The 22,859-nt window shown below is 40.8% G+C and overlaps 1 protein-coding gene across 26 annotated transcripts in view; it reads left to right on the top strand.

The window, feature by feature from the left end:
* CLASP1 (cytoplasmic linker associated protein 1) overlaps nt 1–22,859 on the top strand; it is a 288,466-nt gene that overhangs the window by 186,659 nt on the left and 78,948 nt on the right. For 8 of the 26 annotated variants that reach the window (XM_066280483.1, XM_066280480.1, XM_066280476.1 and 5 more), the window contains 5 exons: nt 993–1,100; nt 4,030–4,056; nt 6,700–6,867; nt 14,716–14,823; nt 20,333–20,395. In XM_066280483.1, coding sequence (XP_066136580.1) covers nt 993–1,100; nt 4,030–4,056; nt 6,700–6,867; nt 14,716–14,823; nt 20,333–20,395 — 474 coding nt within the window. The remainder of the gene's footprint in view (nt 1–992; nt 1,101–4,029; nt 4,057–6,699; nt 6,868–14,715; nt 14,824–20,332; nt 20,396–22,859) is intronic. The other 18 variants (XM_066280496.1, XM_066280495.1, XM_066280493.1 and 15 more) reach the window with 5 other exon arrangements.

Here is a 22,859-nt window from a genome sequence, read left to right as displayed (position 1 = left end):
TTCAAACCCTTCGATATTTTTCTGTTTTGCTTTTCTGCAAACTTTCTCAGATGATGAGAGAGAAGTGGTTTTTAAGAGGCCATTTGGGGATCTGATGGTGGTGTGTTTCTCCATCAGATGCTATTCTGACTGAATTACGGCCGGAAAGGCATTTGTACCCCTTTGAAACCACAAAACCTCAGCATTTAAGAGTTTAATCCCTAATCATACTAGTCTGGTCATCAGTTATTTTGCATGTCTGACTTTATTTTTATGTATATGGTGTCATGGTTTAGTATTGTAATTGGAGTGAAAGGATTGCTTTACTGAGAATGGCAAATTATTCTCATAAATGTCATGGTTACTGTTTCTATATATACTCCTGATATCTTTTTTTTTTTTATTTTGTTTTTCAGTTACAGTTTACATACAGTATTATTTTATATTAGTTTCAGGTGCTAATTTTTTTTATCTTCACCTTTTGCAGCCTAGAGATTTATGGGCATACATGCTTTAAAGTGGGAATTGAATGACTCATATCAAGACACCCTATTCTCCAGGGTGCGGTAGCTTTTGTTGACTGCTGAGTATTTTGCATTTACTTACTTTTTCTGTGGTATTTTAAGACAACAGCCAGTATTTTTTGTTTCTGGAAATGTGACAGATATGTAGCCAATAAAAAGAGTTTAATCTGAAAAAAATTGTGAGACAAAAATACTCAGATAGTTATCACCTCCTCATCAGAAAATATAATATGCTAAAGTGATTGAAACAAAATCAGCAGATAGGTTCAAACCCTACTCTCAGGAGTTCCTAACGTAGCTTAAGAGTTGGTATGTACAGGTCATATGCACATGCGTGGGCATAGGGAAACACTTCAGGCCTGCGTGTGTGGGAGACCTGCTCCCCCTGTAGGTGGCCCCGTCAGCGCCCCTTGCTCATGGGATGGGTTGTTCGTGTCGGTCACACATACTGAAAACCTGTGGAAACACTGTTTCTGCTGTATTCTTCAGGTCGGATTCGCACGAGACGACAGAATTCCGGGAGTGCCACCAATGTCGCCTCCATACCTTCTGACACGCGAGGCCGCAGTCGTGCTAAAGTGGTTTCACAGTCCCAGCGTAAGAAGTATATTTTATGCTCTCTGTTTTTATCTTGGTTTTATTCAACAGGGCATTCTCATTGACTTCAGGGGAAAAGACATTTCTGTGGTTTGAGATACTGTGAGTAATCTTGATGTTTCATGGGTAAGCTTACAGAATGGGAATATTCAAGTGTACTTTTGTCTACTGTCCAAGTGATTTAGATTTTTTATCATTCTTTAAATGTTAAAATGTACTTTTTCTCCCTCATCTTAAGCCTCTCCAATTGAAATATATACTTGGACTGTGACCCATTTTTCTATTAATAAGCAATTCTTCTGATGTAATCTAAGAGCAGGACCTGGAGAGTGCACTCTTAATGCTGAGTCCTCTTTTCAGGGTCATGATAAATCCACTAGACGCTTTCCCCTCTAACCCTCTGTTCTAACATCACAGTCTGCCACTCTCCTTTGGCCGGTGTGGGCTCTTGCTTTGCGCACCTGCCCTGCTCCTGCCTTCGTTATTGCTTCTCTGTGTTTGTCTAGTCGCTTGGTTCATTAGCCTGAAACATGAAAGCAGCCCTAGATGGAATGAATGCATTCTTAGGAGCCGGCCCTGGTGTCTCCTTCCAGCTTCATGTGACTTTGAGTCCCCTGCCCCTCTGAGTGCATGTAGAGTAGAGCTGGCCGTCAGACTGTCCTGGGTAGGGTGCATGTGTAGAGGGGGCTCCCCTTCTGCAGGGGCTGCACGTACTCTCTCCACACAGTACTCTGCAGACATCTTCAGGTGGTGTATGTCTGCCTCTTGTGTAGGGCACAGCACTTAGTCTGTGGCCAGACCTTAGGTACCCTCTTAGTATTTATGCCTTTCTCAGCTCCTTCTGAATTTAGACACTTTTTCATATCCCTTGATAACTGTCATCCTTATGTTAAAAAAAGCTATATCCCTTAGAGCGTCAGCCTGGCGTGCAGGAGTCCTGGGTTCGATTCCCGGCCAGGGCACACAGGAGAGGCGCCCATCTGCTTCTCCACACACCCCCCCTCTCCTTCCTCTCTGTCTCTCTTCCCCTCCCACAGCAAAGGCTCCATTGGAGCAAAGTTGGTCCGGGTGCTGAGGATGGCTCTATGGCCTCTGCCTCAGGCGCTAGAATGGCCCTGGTTGTAACAGAGCAACGCCCCAGATGGGCAGAGCATCGCCCCCTGGTGGGCGTGCCAGGTGGATTCCAGTTGGGCGCATGCGGGAGTCTGTCTGACTGCCTCCCCGTTTCCAACTTCAGAAAAAAAACAAAAAACAACAACAAAAAGCTATATCCTTTCTGGAAAGAAAGTGCAGGTTCAGTTGTATTGCTGCCTTTGGTGAGACTATAGAACCTGGGCTTGTCTGACACGGAAGCCTATTCTACTTTTCACTACACTACACAGCACAGGTTGTACTGGTGTAGCCCAGAAGCTTCAAGAATCTTGGGAACAATATCTTGACACTGGTTATTCTGCTGAACTCTAGTGATGCCTGATGTCACAAATAGATATAATATTCCCATGGTCCCTTTTCTTTCAACATCAATTTGTTGACATTGAGTTGAATAAGAAAATGTCTGACCCTTTAGCTGTTTAGTGGTATTTCCTTTCTCAGAGAGTGAGGGTTGAACAGTATTGTACATTTCTCTGTTTATGTCTGCTGTGTATTGGCCTTGGCCTCCGCAGGGGTCCCGACCTCTGGCGAGGTCCTCTGCTTAGGATATGGTGAAGATTAAACTTCTGTCTGGAGTGAGGATGAGGGTGATGATAGAGCTTTAATTCTTCAGTCTTAGAAAACCACTGCACCCTCCCTGCCTTAGGGCTCCACTCTAAAAACTCTTCAGTGTTACTTTACTCACTAAAAAAGACCACATCAACAAATGATCAAGTCTGGACCCTTTTGTTTTTTAAGGTGATAGGAGGGGAGATAGTGAGGCAGACTCCCACATGTGCCGCAACTGGGATCCACCCGGGCAACCCCATCTTGAGCAGATGCTCAAGCACTGAGCTATTTTTAGTTCCTGAGGCTGATGTACTCCAACTGAGCCATCCTCAGCTCCAGGGCCATGCTTAAACCTTTTGAGCCATTGGCTGTGGGAGAGGAAGAGGAAGGGAAAGGGGAAGGAGGGAGAAGCAAATGGTTGCTTCTCCTGTGTGCCCTGACCAGAAATAGAACCCAGGACTTCTATACTCTGGGGTGATGCTCTGTCCACTGCACCACTGGCCAGGGCCCAAGTCTGAATCTTCAAGTTATTCATAGAAAATACATATTTAAAAAAAAATTAATTTTAGTAGGAAGAAAATAGGGTATTTATGTATTTTATAAATGTAGATATACTAGCATTCAGAGTCCTTGTTTAATAGTTAGTAGAGTTTATTAATATTAGATTTAGAGCCCTTAACAGTTGGAATATTTTAAATATTTGAGACTTTAAGTATTTGAGGATTAATATTTAAGTATTTGAGGATTTGGCATAAGGCACTCAGGTGAAACTAGTTCACAGCAGCACCTTTCAATTCATTGATGTTTATTGAATGCTTTCAATGTGGTGAGCCCTGTTTAAGGTGGGAGTGATACACTGGTGAGTAATATACAATCACTTCTCTCAGGCTACCAGGAACTAGAGAGCAGATGTACTCAGGGGGTGGGGGTGGAGGGTGGGTAAGACACTTGTCTTACTCTGCTCTGCATTCCCTATGCCAAGCACTGTGCCTGGGACATTGTAGGTTTGTGTTTCGTATACAGATCAGAAGTAAATGCTAAATAGTGTGATGTATATACAATACGCATGAATACAAAGTAGATCAGGGGAAACAAGACCTAGAAAATACAATTATTTTGCTAACATGTTTGTGAACAAAGACGTGTGTTTGCATGCTGACCTTCTGTATTGTGTTATTGTCTTTTAATCCACTTTTTGCCTGTTCTTTGGTCTGCTATCATAACCAAGGATCCAGATCTGCTAATCCTGCTGGTGGTAAGCTATTTCTCCTCTTGCTTTTTATTTTTGTTTTTTTGCCCACTTTCTCTCACCCCATGTATTTTGCACAATATTAATTTCTTTGTTATGAGCTAAGTTAATCTTTCTACATTGTTTATGTTCATATTCTAGAGTTTGAAATGGATTCTTTTCTCCTTTTACATAGCTTAATAGTTTGTGTACTCAGATTTTTTTTTTTTTTTTTTAAATTTTTTTATATTTTTTTATTTATTCATTTTTTAGAGAGGAGAGAGAGACAGAGAGGGAGAGAGAGGAGAGAGAGACAGAGAGAGAGAGAGAAGGGGGGAGGAGCTGGAAGCATCAACTCCCATATGTGCCTTGACCAGGCAAGCCCAGGGTTTTGAACCGGCGACCTCAGCATTTCCAGGTCGACGCTTTATCCACTGCGCCACCACAGGTTAGGCTGTGTACTCAGATTTTATCAGCAAAATTAATACATCACAAAGTGGGCTTTTCATAGTATTGTGTACCTGTGATGTTTATTTACAGTGAATTTCACTTTAAATTATAGTTAAATCATTGTAAAGTACTAATTTTTATGAGTAGTTACCATAGTGAATCATTTGAATAATGGCTGTGTGTGTAATTTTTAGTTACATGTCTTTATTTATTTTATTTTACAGAGACAGAGAGTCAGAGAGAGGGATAGACAGGGACAGACAGACAGGAACGGAGAAATGGGAAGCATCAATCATCAGTTTTTTGTTGCGTGTTGCAACACCTTAGTTTTTCATTGATTGCTTTCTCATGTGTGCCTTGACCGTGAGCCTTCAGCAGACCGAGTAACCCCTTGCTCGAGTCAGCGACCTTGGGCTCAAGCTGGTGAGCTTTTGCTCAAACCAGATGAGCTCGCACTCAAGCTGGCGGCCTCGAACCTGGGTCTTCCGCATCCCAGTCCTACGCTCTATCCACTGAGCCACCGCCTGGTCAGGCAGTTACATGTCTTTAAAGGTTTCTAGCTTTGTCTCATTCTGGTAAATAATGTGCACTGTATGTTTTAGAATTTATTGCCTTCTTTACTTAAAGCAGATGATCTAAATAAATGACTACCATTTGGGTGTGTCATGATGATCTGTACAATTTTGCTGTTTTCTCTAATTTTGTCCTGTAAGAAATGGTTATTTAGGAATCTAGCCACTTAGCTACCATAAAAATTACTAACCATATCATTTGCTTTTAATTTCTAATTTATTACATCTCAGGGAATGTGGTCTTTATAATTGCTACTTTTGTAGATTTTTGAGATTTCCTTTGAGGCTTGGTATACAGTTGGTTTTTGTAATATGTGGCAAAAGGTGAAAAGAATGTGTATTCTGTTTGTTTGGTTACATGTGCATATGTGGGAGGTGTTTATACATATCTATGTAATTGGACTGCTTGCTCTGTTGATTTCTGAGAAGTATACTAGTCTTCCAACAATTATTAGTCTTTCTGAGATGTATATTAATAATTATGACCTTTTCAATTTTTTCCTTTTATTTTTATGCTTTATATTTCAAAGCTATGTTATTTGGAGCATAAAGGTTCGTGGTTATTATAGTTTCATGGGCAATTCTTTTATCAATATGAAATATCCTTTGTTCTCTTTTAATGCTGTGTTTTATTCTATTTTGTTATTTTAGGTATGTGTTTGTCTCCTATAAAAAACATACAGTTGAATTTTATTTCATTTTTTTAAGCCAATCCAAAAATTTTTGTCTTTTAATAGGTGATTTTAAGCTAGTCACATTTATTATGATTACAGATATGTTTGAGCTTACTTCTATCATCTTATTTTGTGATTTTGATTGACCACGTTTTTAGTTATTTCCTCCTAATTCTCCCTTTTTTTTTTTTTTTTTACTGAGACAGAGAGAGGGATAGACAGAGACAGACAGACAGGAATGGGGAGATGAGAAGCATCAATCATCAGTTTTTCATTGCGCATTGCGATACCTTAGTTGTTCATTGATTGCTTTCTCATATGTGCCTTGGCTGTGGGCCTTCAGCAGACCAAGTAACCCCTTGCTGGAGCCAGTGACCTTGGGTCCAAGCTGGTGAGCTTTGCTCAAACCAGATGAGCCGCTCTCAAGCTGGCGACCTCGGGGTCTCAAACCTGGGTCCTCCGCATCCCAGTCCGACACTATCCACTGCGCCACCGCCTGGTCAGGCTCTCCCCTTTCTTTGTTAGATTAATAGTGTTTCCTTGGATCTGTTTTCTGCCATTAATGTTTAAGAAGTTTCTGTTATATTTCTACTCTTCCAGTAGTTATACTTAAATTTTTTTGATGCAGCAACTCTCACAGAAAAAAAAGAACAAAACAATAAACACCTTTGTGGTTATTTCTAGAAATTTGCAGTGGAATAAAGAGGCTGTTTGTACTCAGCTGCCCTTTTGAATCAGAAATTTTGCAGTCATTTTTGTGGCACCTCACCAGTAATTCATCTATGTATACATATTCTTTTATGATAATTTCATGTTCTTTTATGCTCCTACATTTTAGAAAAAATCAGCACTAACACCAGCTTCAAAGCTGTTTTATTATTTGATCCAATTAATGTATAAACTGGCTTCTGAAATTACTATAATTTATTCCTTGATTATGTCCATTATGCAATTTTGCTTTTCTTCATTTTTAGCTGGCAGTCGATCAAGTTCCCCAGGGAAATTGTTGGGAAGTGGCTATAGTGGCCTTGCTGGGGGTTCCTCAAGAGGCCCACCTGTGACACCGTCTTCAGAAAAACGAAGCAAGATCCCCAGGAGTCAGGGTTGTAGCCGAGAGACAAGTCCAAACCGAATAGGATTAGGTAAGACTTCTCAAGGACCTTGAAACACCATTGCCAAGTTGGTCACAAATTTTATTATAATCTGATGACTTTTTTCTAATGTAGGGAATAGAGATAAAGGGATGTGTGGGGCTTACCATTCAAATTGTTGAGAAAGAATCGTATCATTATATGCTTTTGTGTGTCAGAATTGGGGGAATGGGCAGGATTTTTGGCTTTCTAATTAGAAACAATATTGCTTTTCAGTTTTCTTCCACTAATTTTCATTAAGTAGCCAGTAAGTTACATAAATTTTCAAAAGCTATTTGTAGGGTCCACTTTTATTTTGATACTGGTCTTCTCTAACCTAATTAGTGAAATGTATAATTAAAGAATTAGTATACTTTTGACATAGTTTCAAATATAAAAACTAAAAATAAATGGAAACAATATATTTATTTTTGTGTTGTATTGTTTCACTGTAATAGTGTGTAGAATTACTCTCAGCAATTTAAAGACCTTTTACATCTGTTAAAATCTAATTTGTATACTACCTTTTAATTACAAAAGGTAGAAGTCTTTTGTACTATATTATGAAAAATCTATGTACTCTTATATTTTTACCTACTTTCTAAGGGTTAAAATCGATTAATGTGAAATCAAAGTGCCTCATTCTTTAGTCTTAAGTGGCTTGTGTTTCTCATTTATTCATTTATCTCCTCTACAATTTTCTTGAATGTTGAGTATGATGTGCTGTGTGCTTTGTTAGACTTTAGGAAGAGAGGATAAATGAAATAGATTGAGCTTCTGAATTCAGGGAGCTTGCAGTCTTAAAGTGAGACAAGTACTCTGACTGGGTGCTTTGCGTTCTTCTGCTGGATTCCAGGGAAATGGGAGTCCTCAGAGTCCTGCAGTGCTTAGTGTACCACTGCACCAGGATCTCTGGCTGAGTTTTTGCTCAGTCACAGTTTTACTTGAAAGCAAGAATTGTCCTAGAAAAGGAGTGTTTTTGGGTCCTTGTCTGCCCAGTTCTTCCAGATTTCCTACTAAGAGAGGCTGCCCAGAATAGATTCTGTTTTGATGAACTATTAGGGGGGAATAAGCAGGGTGGGGAGATAAGGGGAAGGTACTCTAGGGCAGAGAGGAGCATATGCAGAAGCAGTCAGACAAAAGGGGACATAGTGCATTCTTGGTACCACAGGTGTCATTTGGCTACTGTAAAGGACATCAGGGCAGGGTGGGAGATGAGGGCAGAGGGGCAGGTGGGATCCAGCTCATGAAAGTCCTTGCAGGCTGCCTGAGCTATGAGAAGGCGGGGTAGATATTTAAGAAGAATGCACCGAATTTGGTTTGGCTAACATTTCCAAAGCAAATGAGAAACAACCAAGCAGTGGTTTTGCTAATTCTGCATAATGCCAACTTTGTGTGTGGTCCCTGAGCTGACAAGTTATTTGGATCCAGTAATAACAAGTAATGTGGATACAACCAGAGAAAATGTTCATGGCTGGGATATCTAAATTTCAAATTTGATACTGTAACATAGTGTTTTTCAACTGCTGGACCACCAAAAGTTTTGTGTCAATTCGTGAAAGAGTTAACCACCTTGATGTTGAAAAATGTTGCTAACGTATCTATGTTTGGATCTGGTATTGTTAGGAAGATGCATTTGATTTCAACTCTGGGTATGAGGTTTAAGCTGTCCTTTTTTCCCATAGTTAAGTTTATAGGATGTCTCTTTGCAATTCAGATTAGTTTCATACTTTTAAATTGGGAGGTGTGTATTTTACTTTTTATATGTATTAAAGATGCCATTTTTACCTTTTTGAAATTAGAAAATAAATTATATTTAGTTATCTAACATTAGTCTAGGACCGGATATTCCACAGTCTTAACTGTGAAGTTTATGTTTTGGATAGTAAAAAAGATCACATTTAATAAGCTTTTGTAAGAGGTGCTATGAGACGTCATCCATCTATAAGAACTAAATAGGAGCTTGTTCCCTTCCAGAGAGTTCTTATTTGAAACATTATTATTATTTTTTTTTATTTTTTATTTTTGTATTATTCTGAAGCTGGAAACAGGGAGAGACAGTCAGACAGACTTCCACATGCGCCCGACCGGGATCCACCCGGCACGCCCACTAGGGGGTGACACTCTGCCCACCAGGGGGCGATGCTCTGCCCCTCCGGGGTGTCGCTCTGCCGCGACCAGAGCCACTCTAGCGCCTGGGGCAGCGGCCAAGGAGCCATCCCCAGCGCCCGGGCCATCTTTGCTCCAATGGAGCCTTGGCTGTGGGAGGGGACGAGAGAGACAGAGAGGAAGGAGGGGGGGGGTGGAGAAGCAGATGGGCACTTCTCCTTATGTGCCCTGGCCGGGAATCGAACCTGGGTCCCCCGCACACCAGGCTGACGCTCTACCGCTGAGCCAACCGGCCAGGGCCTTGAAACATTATTTTTAAGAAAATTATTTCCTTGCTGCTCATTATGAGGATTAATGTCAAACTTTGAAGTCATATATATAATTCTGATTAAAGAAGAAACTTTAATTTTCTGTACATTGTGAGAATACATACATGCACACATATGTGAATAAAATACATATAATTTCCCATTTCTGCCTTTGGTAATCTTAGAGATTCCTATAGGGTGTCGATACATTAGCATTTTTCAGTAATAGACAGTGATCATTTAATATATACTGGTCATGTGCCTTGTGGTTCATTGCATAGCAGCTTTGAATATAAATATTCAAAAAAGAGGGATCATCTTTTAAGGATATTTATTTAATTCCCAAAATAATGGTTTTAATTACAGCTAAATAATTAGAATTTGCACTGAGAATTAATTTAACTACAAATTGTTTGGTTCAGCTATAGTTTTCTTATTTTGAAATATTTCTTAAGTAAATTTTCTTTCTCAAATGTAGTAAAAATTATATCAAACTCTTCTTTATCATTTAATTAAGCAAAACAGTGTAATTCCTGTAGAGTAGCAAAGAAACAAAATAAAACCCTGCTACTCTATTTTTTCTTGGCAATTTATTCCTTCATAAACTGTTCAACCAAATAGAAGAAGATAGTCTTTGTAAATTATTTCATTTTTGTTTTTTATTCTATTTTTGACAAATAATAAAGTTACATAAGTAGCTAACATATATAGATAGCAATTATATTTTGGAGATTTGACTTTTTGCAGTTTATATTCTTTGGATACATGTTGAAAATGTTTTCAGATTCTCTGGTTTAAAATAGCTTGAAAGAATTAAATTAATAATCGATTTTAGCAATTAAATTAGACTACTAAGCACAAGACTAAAACATGAAAATATCTAGTGTTAGGGAGAAATTTTATGTCTTAAACTTCTGGTACTTTTCATTATTCCTCTTGTACTTATGCTTAAGTTCTGGTAGGATTCTTTTTTAAAAGGCAAAAGTCGGCCCTGGCCGGTTGGCTCAGCGGTAGAGCGTCGGCCTGGCGTGTGGGGGATCCGGGTTCGATTCCCGGCCAGGGCACATAGGAGAAGCACCCATCTGCTTCTCCACCCCCCCTCCTCCTTCCTCTCTGTCTCTCTCTTCCCCTCCCGCAGCCAAGGCTCCATTGGAGCAAAGATGGCCCGGGCGCTGGGGATGGCTCCTTGGCCTCTGTCCCAGGCGCTAGAATGGCTCTGGTCGTGGCAGAGCGACGCCCCGGAGGGGCAGAGCATCGCCCCCTGGTGGGCAGAGCGTCGCCCCTAGTGGGCGTGCCGGGTGGATCCCAGTCGGGCGCATGCGGGAGTCTGTCTGACTGTCTCTCCCCGTTTCCAGCTTCAGGAAAAAAAAAAAAAAGGCAAAAGTCAGGATTACCCTTCAAATGGTATAAAAGTGGAATAAAGTATCTCTCAAGAAAAGAAAACCAATGAGATGGTTCTCAAGGTTTCCCAGAATTTCATGTAAGCACAAGGCTCCAGAGCTACCCAAGGATATTGCTTGTAGAAAGTCAAACAGCAAGTATGGTTTTACCCTTTTATTTATTTTATTTTATTGTGTTTTTCCAAAGTGAGGAGAGGGGGGCACCAGGGGGCGATGCTCCGCTGCATCCAGAGCCACTCTAGCACCTGAGGCAGAGGCCATGGAGCCATCCTCAGCGCCTGGGCCAACTTTGCTCCAATGGAGCCTTGGCTGCGGGAGGGGAAGAGAGAGACAGAGAGGAAGGAGAGGGGGAGGGGTGGAGAAGCAGATGGGCGCTTCTCCTGTGTGCCCTGGCTGGGAATTGAACCCGGGACTTCCACACACCAGGCCGACGCTCTACCACTGAGCCAACCAGCCAGGGCCTGGTTTTACCCTTTTTTCCTCCTCTCCTATGCCTTCTCCACATTCTCACACAGAACATTCACATTTGGCACTCAGTCAAGGACCAAGTTGATTTGGTATGTTTTTTGTTTTGACTAGTAATTTATTAGTCTTTGTAAAAACGGTTTATGTATATACTTATTTTAAATCCTCCTTGTGGATTGGTCTCAGGAAATAATATTATTATAAGAGTTTTACATTAGCCAGCAGTTGAACTGTTGATATCACCAGTCGGTGTACTTTAATAAGCTTGGGGCAACTTTATGGGCAGATTTTTACAAAACTAAATAGAATTCTTTTTCTCTGTGTTGCTACCAGCCATATGTTAAAGGAGAACAGTCAGTATGAGGGGGTGAATGAACTTTCTCTGGGTGAAATACCAGGAGGCTAACCCTCGTTAAGAATCATGCATATTATTATAGATCGTGTCTGTTCATTATCTCCAGTCATACTGTGCTGTCTGTAGGGAGGGAGCAGACGTTCCCCATTGCTATAGTGTGTGTTAATTTAAGAAAGGGGGTGGGAGATGGGTAAGCTTTCAGCAGTAATCGGGCAGGAACTGTAAGAAAATGTTCAGCTAATATGCACATTTAAAAACTATCAGGACTGCTTTTATTTTGTTTTTGTTTTTTTTTGTTTTTTTTTTTACAGAGAGAGAGAGAGAGAGAGTCAGGGAGAGGGATAGACAGACAGGAACAGAGAGAAATGAGAAGCATCAATCATCAGTTTCTCCTTGCAAGACCTTAGTTGTTCATTGATTGCTTTCTCATATGTGCCTTGACCACGGGCCTTCAGCAGACCAAGTGACCCCTTGCTCGAGCCAGCAACCTTGGGTCCAAGCTGGTGAGCTTTTTGCTCAACCCAGATGAGCCCACACTCAAGCTGGCAACCTCGGGGTCTCGAACCTGGGACCTCCGCATCCCAGTCCGATGCTCTATCCACTGCGCCACTGCTTGGTCAGGCACTTTTATTACTTTTGATTTGTTTTGGAGTAGGCAGTGTAATAAACCAGATTTTCATGTATGCTCTTCATCAGGGAACTCAGAAGTACTAACCAGATGTGCCTTGTCTCCCAGCACCTTCTCTCTTAAATGATGTGGCAGTTTCTTCCTAACCTTCCTCTAAGGCAGGAGTAGTCAACCTTTTTATACCTACTGCCCACTTTTGTATCTCTGTTAGTAGTAAAATTTTCTAACCACCCACTGGTTCTCCACAGTCATGGTGATTTATAAAGTAGGGAAGTAACTTTACTTTATAAAATTTATGAAGCAAAGTTACAGCAAGTTAAAGCATATAATAATAATTACTTACCAAGTACTTTATGTCAGATTTTCGCTGTTTGGCAGAATAAATCTTTTTTTTTTTTTTCTGTATTTTTCTGAAGCCGGAAATGGGGAGAGACAGTCAGACAGACTCCCGCATGCGCCCGACCAGGATCCACCCAGCACGCCCACCAGGGGGCGATGCTCTGCCCCTCTGGGGTGTCACTCTGTTGCAACCAGAGCCACTCTAGTGCCTGGGGCAGAGGCCGAGGAGCCATCCCCAGCGCCTGGGCCATCTTTGCTCCAATGGAGCCTCGCTGCGGGAGGGGAAGAGAGAGACAGAGAGGAAGGAGAAGGGGAGGGGTGGAGAAGCAGACGGGCGCTTCTCCTATGTGGCTGGCCGGGAATCGAACCCGGGACTTCTGCATGGCAGGCTGACGCTCTACCACTGAGCCAACCGGCCAGGGCCGGCAGAATAAATCTTTATAAAACAACTTACTATAGTTAAATCTGTGTTTTTATTTATACTTTGGTTGCTCCGCTACCGCCCACCATTAAAGCTGGAACGCCCACTAGTGGGCGGTAGGGACCAGGTTGACTGCCACTGTTCTAAGGGGAAGCTGAGACCCAGAAAGGCTAAGTGGCTGAACCAGTGAGTTAGCAGGCACTGCTGCAGTCATTTCATGAGATGTGGTATTGAGCCACTAAGGATAAGCACTGTTGCTTTGTAGGTTCTCTGCAACTTCCCATATATTTGGTGGGGATCAGAGGATACTCCATCATTTTTTAAGGATTTGATTTAGCAGCTACTGCTTTTGTCCTCATTGTTGGGCTGTTCAGAATGTTATCAGAAATCACTGGTCACACAGCTACTGCTACTTTGAGTGGAAACTCAGTGCTCCCATGTCACTATGGCAACGTGAGGGAGAATTTGGAATTACTAGAGATCCCCAAATGCAGCTATTTGTTGCTCAGATTGTATTCCTTTGCTTGCCAGAGCAGACCTGAGCCGTTGGACCCCACCTACCTACCTAGGGTGTCGTTCAGCTCCAGCCTTGGGAAAGGCCACCAGCATAAGTTGATTGGTTTTTGCTTTTTTATTCTTAACTGGGGAGGTTCATAATTCTGGCATGTGAGATGCTCTTGCTGCACTTTGGCCAGGCAGAAAGTCTGCCTCTGCTCTGCAGTAGTAGGCTGTGTTCATTGCTTCGTTGATTTGAATCAAGTTCATTTTTTCCAAAATTTCTGAAGAAGGCATTTCTGCCCAGTCCAGAATCGAAAGATCCTCTCAAAACAGTAATATTCACTGTCCCCATCAGCTATTATATTGGTGGCTACGTTCATTCAGTGTGCCAAGTTGTTTCTAAGTATTTTATCAGGACCGTTTTCTCATATTGAATTAAAAAACAAGGACGTTGCGGTCTTTTCTGAGCTTTTGCAGGCAAATCCTATTAGACCTTAGGCTACTCACCTGGCGGGGTTCTCAGTGTTTTATAAAGTGAGTATCATAAAATTACCCATAGATAATCATAAATTAATTGGCCACTTTCAGGTTAGTGAGGATCATTGAACAAAAATACTGGGGTTGTCAGTGCATGTACTGTTTGTTAGGCTGGGTCGGCGAGATGCTTGAGTAGGGACCACATGTGGATGAGGTTGAGACTGGTGAAAAGCAGTCACAGTCCCAGCTCTTTCTGTCTGTGGGTCCAGATACTGAAATGTGTTTGAAGCATCTGCACATGGATTGAGGTGTAGAGGTTCTCTAGCTGGTTAGTCCTCAGGTCTTCTCTTTGTAAAGATGCCAGGCTGGGAGAAGTGAGCTCTGTTTATTAGTTAAGTTCCTGGATTTCAGTGACCAGAGCCTTTATTCTGCTTTTTAATCCAAATCAAGTTGTCTTTCTAAGAACCCAGTGTATGTGGAATGGCTTTGGTCCTTGACCTTTTGTGGAGAAGTTTGCTGATGCCACAAGGACCAGTTGTTTCTAAAGGCTTTTGACCTTTTATTTTCTGATGCCAATTTACTCTTTGGAAGCTTTTTTTTCATTTCTTAAATTTAGATGCTATTTCACCTTCATACCAAAATCCATAGCTTCCTGAGGCATTGAGCATAGTCAAGTTTTTGTCCAAACCTCGGCCGGCACAGCAGGCAGTGAGACCGGAGCAGGGACAGGCGCAGTCATCAGGACCCCAGTGCAGACAATGTCGTGATTGCATTTATAGCATGTGACTGACGTTCTGTGAGTTTTTCTGTCTTCATTAAACTTGTTCACCTTCTCTGAAACCCCTCATGCTGCACACTAGCACGGAGCAGCCGTATCCCTCGACCCAGCATGAGTCAGGGGTGCAGCCGCGATACCAGCCGTGAGAGCAGCCGGGATACAAGCCCTGCTCGGGGCTTCCCTCCACTGGGTGAGTACACGGAGGCACCGCTCTCAGAGCAGAGTCCTTTCCCTGCTCCAAACGCTTGTCCCAGACTCCGCCAGGTGGAATGACTGCTCCCTCCTCTAGTCCTTGTGACCCTTTCTTCTTGCTTTCCTCTTCCTTAGTTACCCTTTGTTGTCCCCCTCTGCATGCTTAAGTTTTGGCCATCTCCAGTTTTTATATATTAGAGGAAAACACAGTATCTCCTTCTGTGCTGTTGTCATTGACGGTCACTTGCTGCCAGGCAAGCCCCTCTGTGTGGTCATTTCTAACGTAAGGTGAAGCTCAGCCAAAGTTAATTGCTGCTCAAAAGTAGAGTTAACGCCGAGTTGATCCTTACTCATGGAGTTTCTACAGTTTGTGTTTAATTTTGCCAGAAGATGAGGCCATACATGATTCAATTTAAAGAAGGGAAAAAGGAAAATCATGATACGATAATGTTTAGGACATGAAATGTACTCTATTTTGGGGTGGTGGCATTCATTTCAGAAGTGTAATGAATGAAGATATTAGCCATGCTTCTGTTACCTGAGTGATTCAGAACTTTCTTTAAAGCAATCTAAAAACAGCTTTTTGATAAATAGCTTAGGTATACAGCACAATGCAAAACTTCATGATGTTTATCGTTAATTAGATATTTTCATTCTTCCTGGACTCAGTGGGCTATTTAATGTCTGTGGCCTGATGCCGTCCCAGGACAGAACAGTGTTCGGTCGCTGTCAGGTGGTGTAGGTACCGTGCCTCAGATTTCCCGTGGGGGCCCAGCAGGGGCTGTTCATTCCCTACCCCACCTCGGTTTTTCTTACAGCCGGACTTTGTATTTTAACCATGTCTAGGATTCGGGAAAAACAGGACAAAAAGAGAAACGTGTATCCTTTATAGAATATTTTATTTACCTTTTCTTTTTCATTTTAAAGGTTTTTGCCTTTCTCTAATATGTACATATAGATTACTTTTTTTATGTAGAGCAAATCATTAATCCCCAAAGACGGCTGTTAACACATACTTTTTTTTTTTCTCTTCCAAGTTGAGAGGAGGGGAAACAGAGAGACAGACTCCCACATGCACCCTGATTGCGATCCATTTGGCAACCTCCACCTGGGGCCAATACTCTGCCCATCTGGGGCCATGCTTATAACCAAGCTATTTTTAGCACTTGAGGTGGAGGCTCCCCAGAGCCATCCTCAGCGCCCAGGGCAGTGTGCTTGAACCAATGGAACCATTGCTGAAGGAGGGAAAGAAGGAGTGAGGGGATGTGGAGAAGGGTGGAGAAGCAGATGGTCGCTTCTCCTGCGTGTCCTAATGGGGAATTAAACCCGGGACTTCCACATGTGGAGCCAGTGCTCTACCACTGAGCAAATTGGCCAGGGTCCACATACTTTTTTTTTTTTTTTTAATTTTATTTATTGATTTTAGCCAGAGAGGGAGAGAGAGAGACAGGAACATCAGTCTCTTCCTGTATGTGCCCGGACTGGGGATCAAACTGGCAACCTCTGTGCTTCAGTCGATGATCTAACCAACAGAGCCATTCAGCCAGGGCAGGGTCCACATACTTTTACGTAAAGAAATATTTTGTATTCTTTAGTAATGGTGTCTTACTTCTTTGGCATATGAAGTCCCGTACAGCAGTCTGTTTTCCTCTTGGTAAGCATAGCAGGTAGCAACCATTTTACAGTGATTAGCCCCAGGCCCAAAGCTGTTGCATGGAACTGTGGATAGCAGCAGTCTGTTATTTTCACTCTGATTATGTGTGACTGGTCTTTCAAATATAAAAATATCAAAAGCATAAAGTCTTAGTAGTTGTTTCTATTGCCTATAAATGTCATTATCTTTTTTCCCCAGTGTTAATAATCAAAGTCTAGTCCTTTATGAAGATCTGAAGAAGAGCAGGTAACAGTTGCAAAAGCCCTGCAGGGTTCCTCAGTTGACTGAGTGAGAAGATGCTCTGCCCATCTGGAGCTGCTGCTCTGTTGCTCAGCGCCTGAGCTATTTTAGTGCCTGAGGTGAGGCCATGGAGCCATCCTCAGTGCCTATGGCCAATTTGCTCCAACTGAGCTACGGCTGTGGTAGAGGAAGAGAGTGAGAGAGAGAGAAAAGGGAGAGGAGGAAGGGTAGAGAAGCAGATGATTGTTTTTCCTGTGTGCCCTGACTGGGAATTGAACCCAGGACGTCCACATGCTGGGCCAGTGCTCTACTGCTGAGCCAACCGGCCCACGCCAGTTGTGCTGCACGTTTGCAGTTCTCATTGAACCCTGAGGAGTTGAATGATTAGTCTGCTTCTCCCTGTTTTTTGTGAAGTGGACCTACTCTGTGTCTCAGTGAGAGCCCAGAGTGTGGCAGTGATCATTGCTTCCCCCCACACAGACGTGGAGCAGCTGTTCCCCTTCCTGACGAACTCTAGCATCAGCAGAGTCTGCTGCTGTGCTCAGGGCAGCAGTAACAGCTTTTCAGCTGAATTTTTCAACACATTTTTCCCCCCTCTACGAGTTAAATTTGTTTATAAAATTTTTGTTCCACTCGAACAACAATGTTCATGTGTACCTGGCATCATTCTGAGCAGTCGCTAGGCCTAATCACTTGTGATCCCTCTGGGGCAGGTATTACATCTCTGTTATGGGTGACAAAACAGACTTGAGTAAGCCATTTTCTCAGGGTCCTGTACAGCTAACTAAGCAATGGTCTGGGTTTGAATCCAAGCCTGACTTTAAAGCGTGGTTGTTACCCTGCCTCATTTGAAAGCAGTTCTGATAATTTAGTGTCTTTCATTTGTCCCTCGGAAATGTAAATGCTTTCTGTGCGGCCTCTTCAGGCCAAGGTAGCCAGTGCCCCACGATGTCTCTAAATTGTGATCTCCAGCCTTGGGGTCAGGACCTGGGAATTCATAGGTAAGTCCCAGAAGGTTGTTGTCCCCAGGGGAACTTACTATAACCTTCACAGAATGTGAAGTTTTCTACTTTTTTTTACTTAAATGATCATTTCCTACGCCCTTTATCAATTAGTGAGATTGTGTGTTAGCACTCTTTTCTATCAGCTCATGTGGCCAGCCTTTGCTTTTAAAAGGGGTGGGGGGAAGTAATTATGTTTCAGTGAATATATATTGGCTTTAAGTTTGCATTTTTTTAAATTGAGAGAATGGGAGATAGACTCCTCTGTGCACCGCCCAACAGGATCCACCCAGCAGCCCCCATCTGGGGCCTGTGCTCAAACCAAGCTATTTTTAGCAACTGAGCTATCCTTAGTGCTTGGCCTATGCTCAAATGAATTGAGCCACTGGCTGTGGGAGGGGAAGAGAGAGAAAAGGGAGATGGGGGGGGGGCAGAGAAGCAGATGGTCACTTCTCCTGTGTGCCCTGACTAGGAATCAAACCTGGGACATCCATATGCCAGGCCGACACTCCACTAAGCCAACTGGCCAGGGTCAAGTTTGCATTTTTACCACAAGATTGCCTTGGGTCATCGTAATGGTATCACACTGCAGATGAATCACGAGAATTCTCAGCTTTTCATTGTTGTCATTTAGAGAGAAACAGTGCAATGGAAAACACATTTGCTGAAGTTAAAAATTACAAGATATTAAAAGTGATTAGTCTCTTGTTAGTAATAAAAGTAACTTAAAAATAACTTATCAGGCCACTGGGTAAAGCTAGCAATTAAACTACTGGTCTGCAATGTGGTATGAATATATATTCATGTATACAGTTACAGTGACAAGTTTTAGGTGAAATTAAGGGCTCTAGGACTTGTAAATAAGGGTTTGATGTAAATGGGTTCACCTTGATTCCATTGTAAGGTGTTTACTGAGAATGTGACAGATTTACTGTATAAATTCTGTTGAAATAGAACCAAAGGACAACTTGATAAGAAATGTTTAGATCATGTATTTCTTAAAAGCTACTTTTGGTTTAAACTATCAGGTGATGTTGACATCCTTGTATGATAAAATGATTATTTTGCTTCAGTCTTACAAAAAATATTTTGTCAGCTTCCTTACATTTGAGTAAAGTGGTTATTTTGTAATATCTGTTTTAGGGATTACTGATTTTTCTTTGTGTGTTTGTGCTTCTTGAAGTAGGAATTAATTAAAAATTTTCCTTTTCCAAACAGGTAAAAATTTGTCCTTATTGACTAAGTAGCTATTGCTACTTAATACTGCATATACCACAGATACATGCATTTCATAAAGTAACATGATCTTAAATAAATTACATTGAAGAGGTTTTGATATTAGTGCTTGAAGGTTGATGCTAGACTCTAGCAGTGTGTGAAAAGTAGCACTGCGTGGTATTACTTTGTTGAGCCTGTGAATTTTCTGTGGTGCAGTCATGTTCTTTCAGAGTAATGAATGAAAACATATTATCTTGATTTTTTTTTTCTGAGGTAAAGAAAAGCCATATATTGTGTGGCACTCTAGTCAATAAATTCATGTTTTGAATCAAGTCTGTCATTTCATAATTATTTATAAAAGTTATTCTCGCCACATGAGGATGGAGTTTAGCATATATTTCCTCAGATTGATGAATTAATATGCATTTTACGAATGCTTGCGAGTAAAACACTATTTAATGTCTAAATGAAAATTGTATTTACTCTTAACTGTTACTGCCAGGACCAGCACTACGACAGCTATTAACCATGTTTATTCTGTGCCTGGCATTGTGTTTAGTGCTTTATGTGTTATATCTTAATTCCTTGAACTCCCAGGAGGTAGGTATCATTATTAGCACCACATTACAGATGAGGAAACTGAGCCACAGAGATGTTAAGTGCTTTGCTCAAGGTCTTACAGCTTGTGATCAAACCAGATGTGCCCCTAGTTGTATGACAGAGCCAGTGTTCATATCCATAGTCTTGCAAATGCCTTTCCAACGAAGGTCATTAAACTTAAAACTATATTTTCAATAGCTAAAAAGTAAATTCATTCATTATAATCTTCATGCAACAGAACAACAAAGATTTTGATTGGGTCAAGTAGAATTCCAGTTGTTGAGACCCCCCCCCCCCCTTGTGATTTCATTCTGTTTCTGTTCAGATAACATGATGAGTTCTGTGCTTTTGTTTTTGGTGCATGGTTGCATATGCATCACATACTGGTGCGACATCTCGTGGGCTGAGTTGATCCATCCTACTGCTGTTCTACTCTGGGATTTAGATGGTGCTCTGGGACTCCTGATGTTCTTCATGTTGCATATTTTCATAATGGCTGATAGAGGCTTCATGGCGTGAATATCAACCAGGAGTCTGAATTGGTTGATGTGTAAGGAACACCGTTAAAAGTGCCATTGTGGTGCCTGTGTGTGTAATAGCTGTGTGAGGGCCAGCAGACTGCCGTGGAATCTGGGGATTGGCACTTGCTATCTATTCATATTCAGCACCATTTCTTTTCATGAGAAAACATGGCCTGTTGGTAGCAGTCCTTCACTTCCTTAGGACTGTGGCATTTTCTCTCTTGGGTACTTCTCTGTTAATCCTGTGGGTGTTGCCATTCCTTTTACCTGCAGCCTCTCGACGTCATTCCAGGTCCACTAGTGCTCTCTCCACTGCTGAATCTGTTGGGCAGTCAGGTGAACAAGTGCTAACTGCATGACTTGGCTTCTTCATCTGTTCCAGTTTCACACTCATTGTAACATTTGTTTTCATCAGTGTTGGCTAGCACTTGGCATGTATGCACTTCATTTTTTTCCTCCAATGTGCTTTAATTTTTTTAAGTTGTTGAATGTTTATGATTCTGTTAATGGGTCGTAGATGCTTTATAGCCTGTTTGACATTATTTCTTCAGTGTTCATATTTATGTTAAAACAAAGCAGAAAATAGGGGAGGGGAAGCACTTCTCACCCTGTTTTTGCTCCTCCCCCAGGAGAGCAACCCAAATTCTAGGTATCAGAAGGGTCCCTGTGGGGAATGGGGTAGGAAGAGCACCCAGCAGAATCTTTCATCTCCAAAGTCATTGCTTCCAATAAAGAGCTATTTACTGTTAGTTATTAGTGTCAGGGTCTCAGTATTTGGAAGTACTGTTTAGTTACCAAATTGTGTTGTACACAATTTTATATGTATAAATATAAATGGATTGTCCTAAAACTTTTATGGAAGAACAAGATCATGGTTTGGATAATAGAATCAGGCCAGTGATAGCTTCTGCAGTCCTTGGACCCCAAGCTTTCCGCATTTTGACAATACCAAAAATTCGCTGGTTAGCCATTGGGGCCAAAGCAAGCATACACTAATATATCAGTTTGCCCAATTTAACTGGCTTCATTTTGATGTGCTAACAATCCCTAATGATTATAATATTAAGTAAGGCATAGTCTATTAAATCACAGGTGACAGGTGACAACTGTGAACAATTGACCAAGTCAGATATTTTCTCTTCTTCCTCTAAATGAACCCATCTGTACATTTTTGAAATACATGCACTGATTAGCACATTCCCCTGAGTTATGGGCTACCCTGAGGGTCCAGTCATACGTATCCATCTCTTGGGAAATGGAGCTTCATGATGGTATCAGAGCAGTGAGAATGTAGAACAAAGTTTGCTCTGGTTAAAATAAATGGTTTATAATTTTGCTTAAGTGCAGACAAACATTTCCCTTTAAGATTTGGAATTCAGTGATCTCCGGTATTTATAGACTGCTTAATAGTCACTGTATGACAAAGCTGTATGTATCTGGGAAGCACAGAATTATTGCATTGTTCTTATAGTTTTAATTTTATGTCTGAAAATTCAATATTACCCCTGGAGCAAGAATTTGCTGGCATGAGATTTAATTTTTTATAAAAAGTTTTTTATAGACTTCATTTTAAGTTCATGCTGGGTAATTTTTAAGTGGCTTTTAACTGAATTACTTTCATTCTGTTACTCATAAATCCCTTACTATCGACCCTTTTTTAATGGAAAAAAATAAGCAAAGATCACTTATGAAAATGTGTACACCGTAAATCTCAAATTTACACTTGTTTCATATTTCAACTGATAACATATCTATATACTTATATAGATATAATTGTTCTGTGGTTTCTCTTTAGTTTATATGGCATATTAAATTTCCTTTAAATGGCTAAAATGACATTCAGTATGATCAGCAAGTGCATTAAAAAAGGGGATAGTATAACATACAATTTTTGTTTCTTTATAAAAATTCATGACTGTATAACCTTTTTGATTAGCAGTGTTTACACTTTTTCCCCTCTCTGTGGTGATGGAAGATGTAATGTTTTTAAAAAGCTAAATAACACTACACTTTTAAAGTTCACCAGTTTTGTAGGTGATGTTCTGTTACATATATAAAATCATATATATATATAATTTTATAGGAATTTATTCATGTAAAACAGATACTAGCTTTCCTTTTATTCTAAATGCTTTATATAGCTAGCAACAGAGATTTTTCCCTGTCCACTGTCTTGTTAATAAAAAGCATTTTTTACTTTACTATTTTCTTCCAAAGGTTTTTTATATCTTAGCATTTTAAGTAAACTCTTACTAGTAAATAGTGTGGTACACTTGGGAAGTATAATTTATACTGATTTATTATAGTTTAAATCTCAGTACTTCTTAAGGAAGGCTGGTCAACTGACTTAAATAAAGGGACTCTAAATAAAGTTGGTTTTCATTGTCCGTGATCATTATTAGCAAACTTAGAATAGTTGTTTGACTGTAAAATTTGTTTTAAATCCTTTGGATTCTATCCATTTTATCTACATGTATAAAGACTATTACTTAAAAATCCTTTGAAGGTCTCAGGAAAATCATCTGAATTATTAATGTTTTACAGTAAAGATGCTAGCTTTTTGAGGTGATTATTTAAAAATTTCAATAAATCGATATATATAACCTTTGTTGACACAGGAATTATGATGAACATATGCCTAAAATTAATTGAGCATAATTAATAATAGTTAAAAAGTAGTGACCAATGCCAATTGGCATAGAGATCAATTTAATACATTTGTTTCAAGTTTTAACTTGATTGCACATTGCATTAGAACTCTAGAGGAAATGCTAAATAGAGTAAAAGACTCAACTCATAG

This window comes from Saccopteryx bilineata, chromosome 5, assembly GCF_036850765.1.
Source record: "Saccopteryx bilineata isolate mSacBil1 chromosome 5, mSacBil1_pri_phased_curated, whole genome shotgun sequence".
In the NCBI taxonomy this organism is placed as follows: domain Eukaryota; kingdom Metazoa; phylum Chordata; class Mammalia; order Chiroptera; family Emballonuridae; genus Saccopteryx; species Saccopteryx bilineata.
Note: the sequence above shows the minus strand (reverse complement) of the source record. Positions and strands in the feature narration are given on the sequence as shown.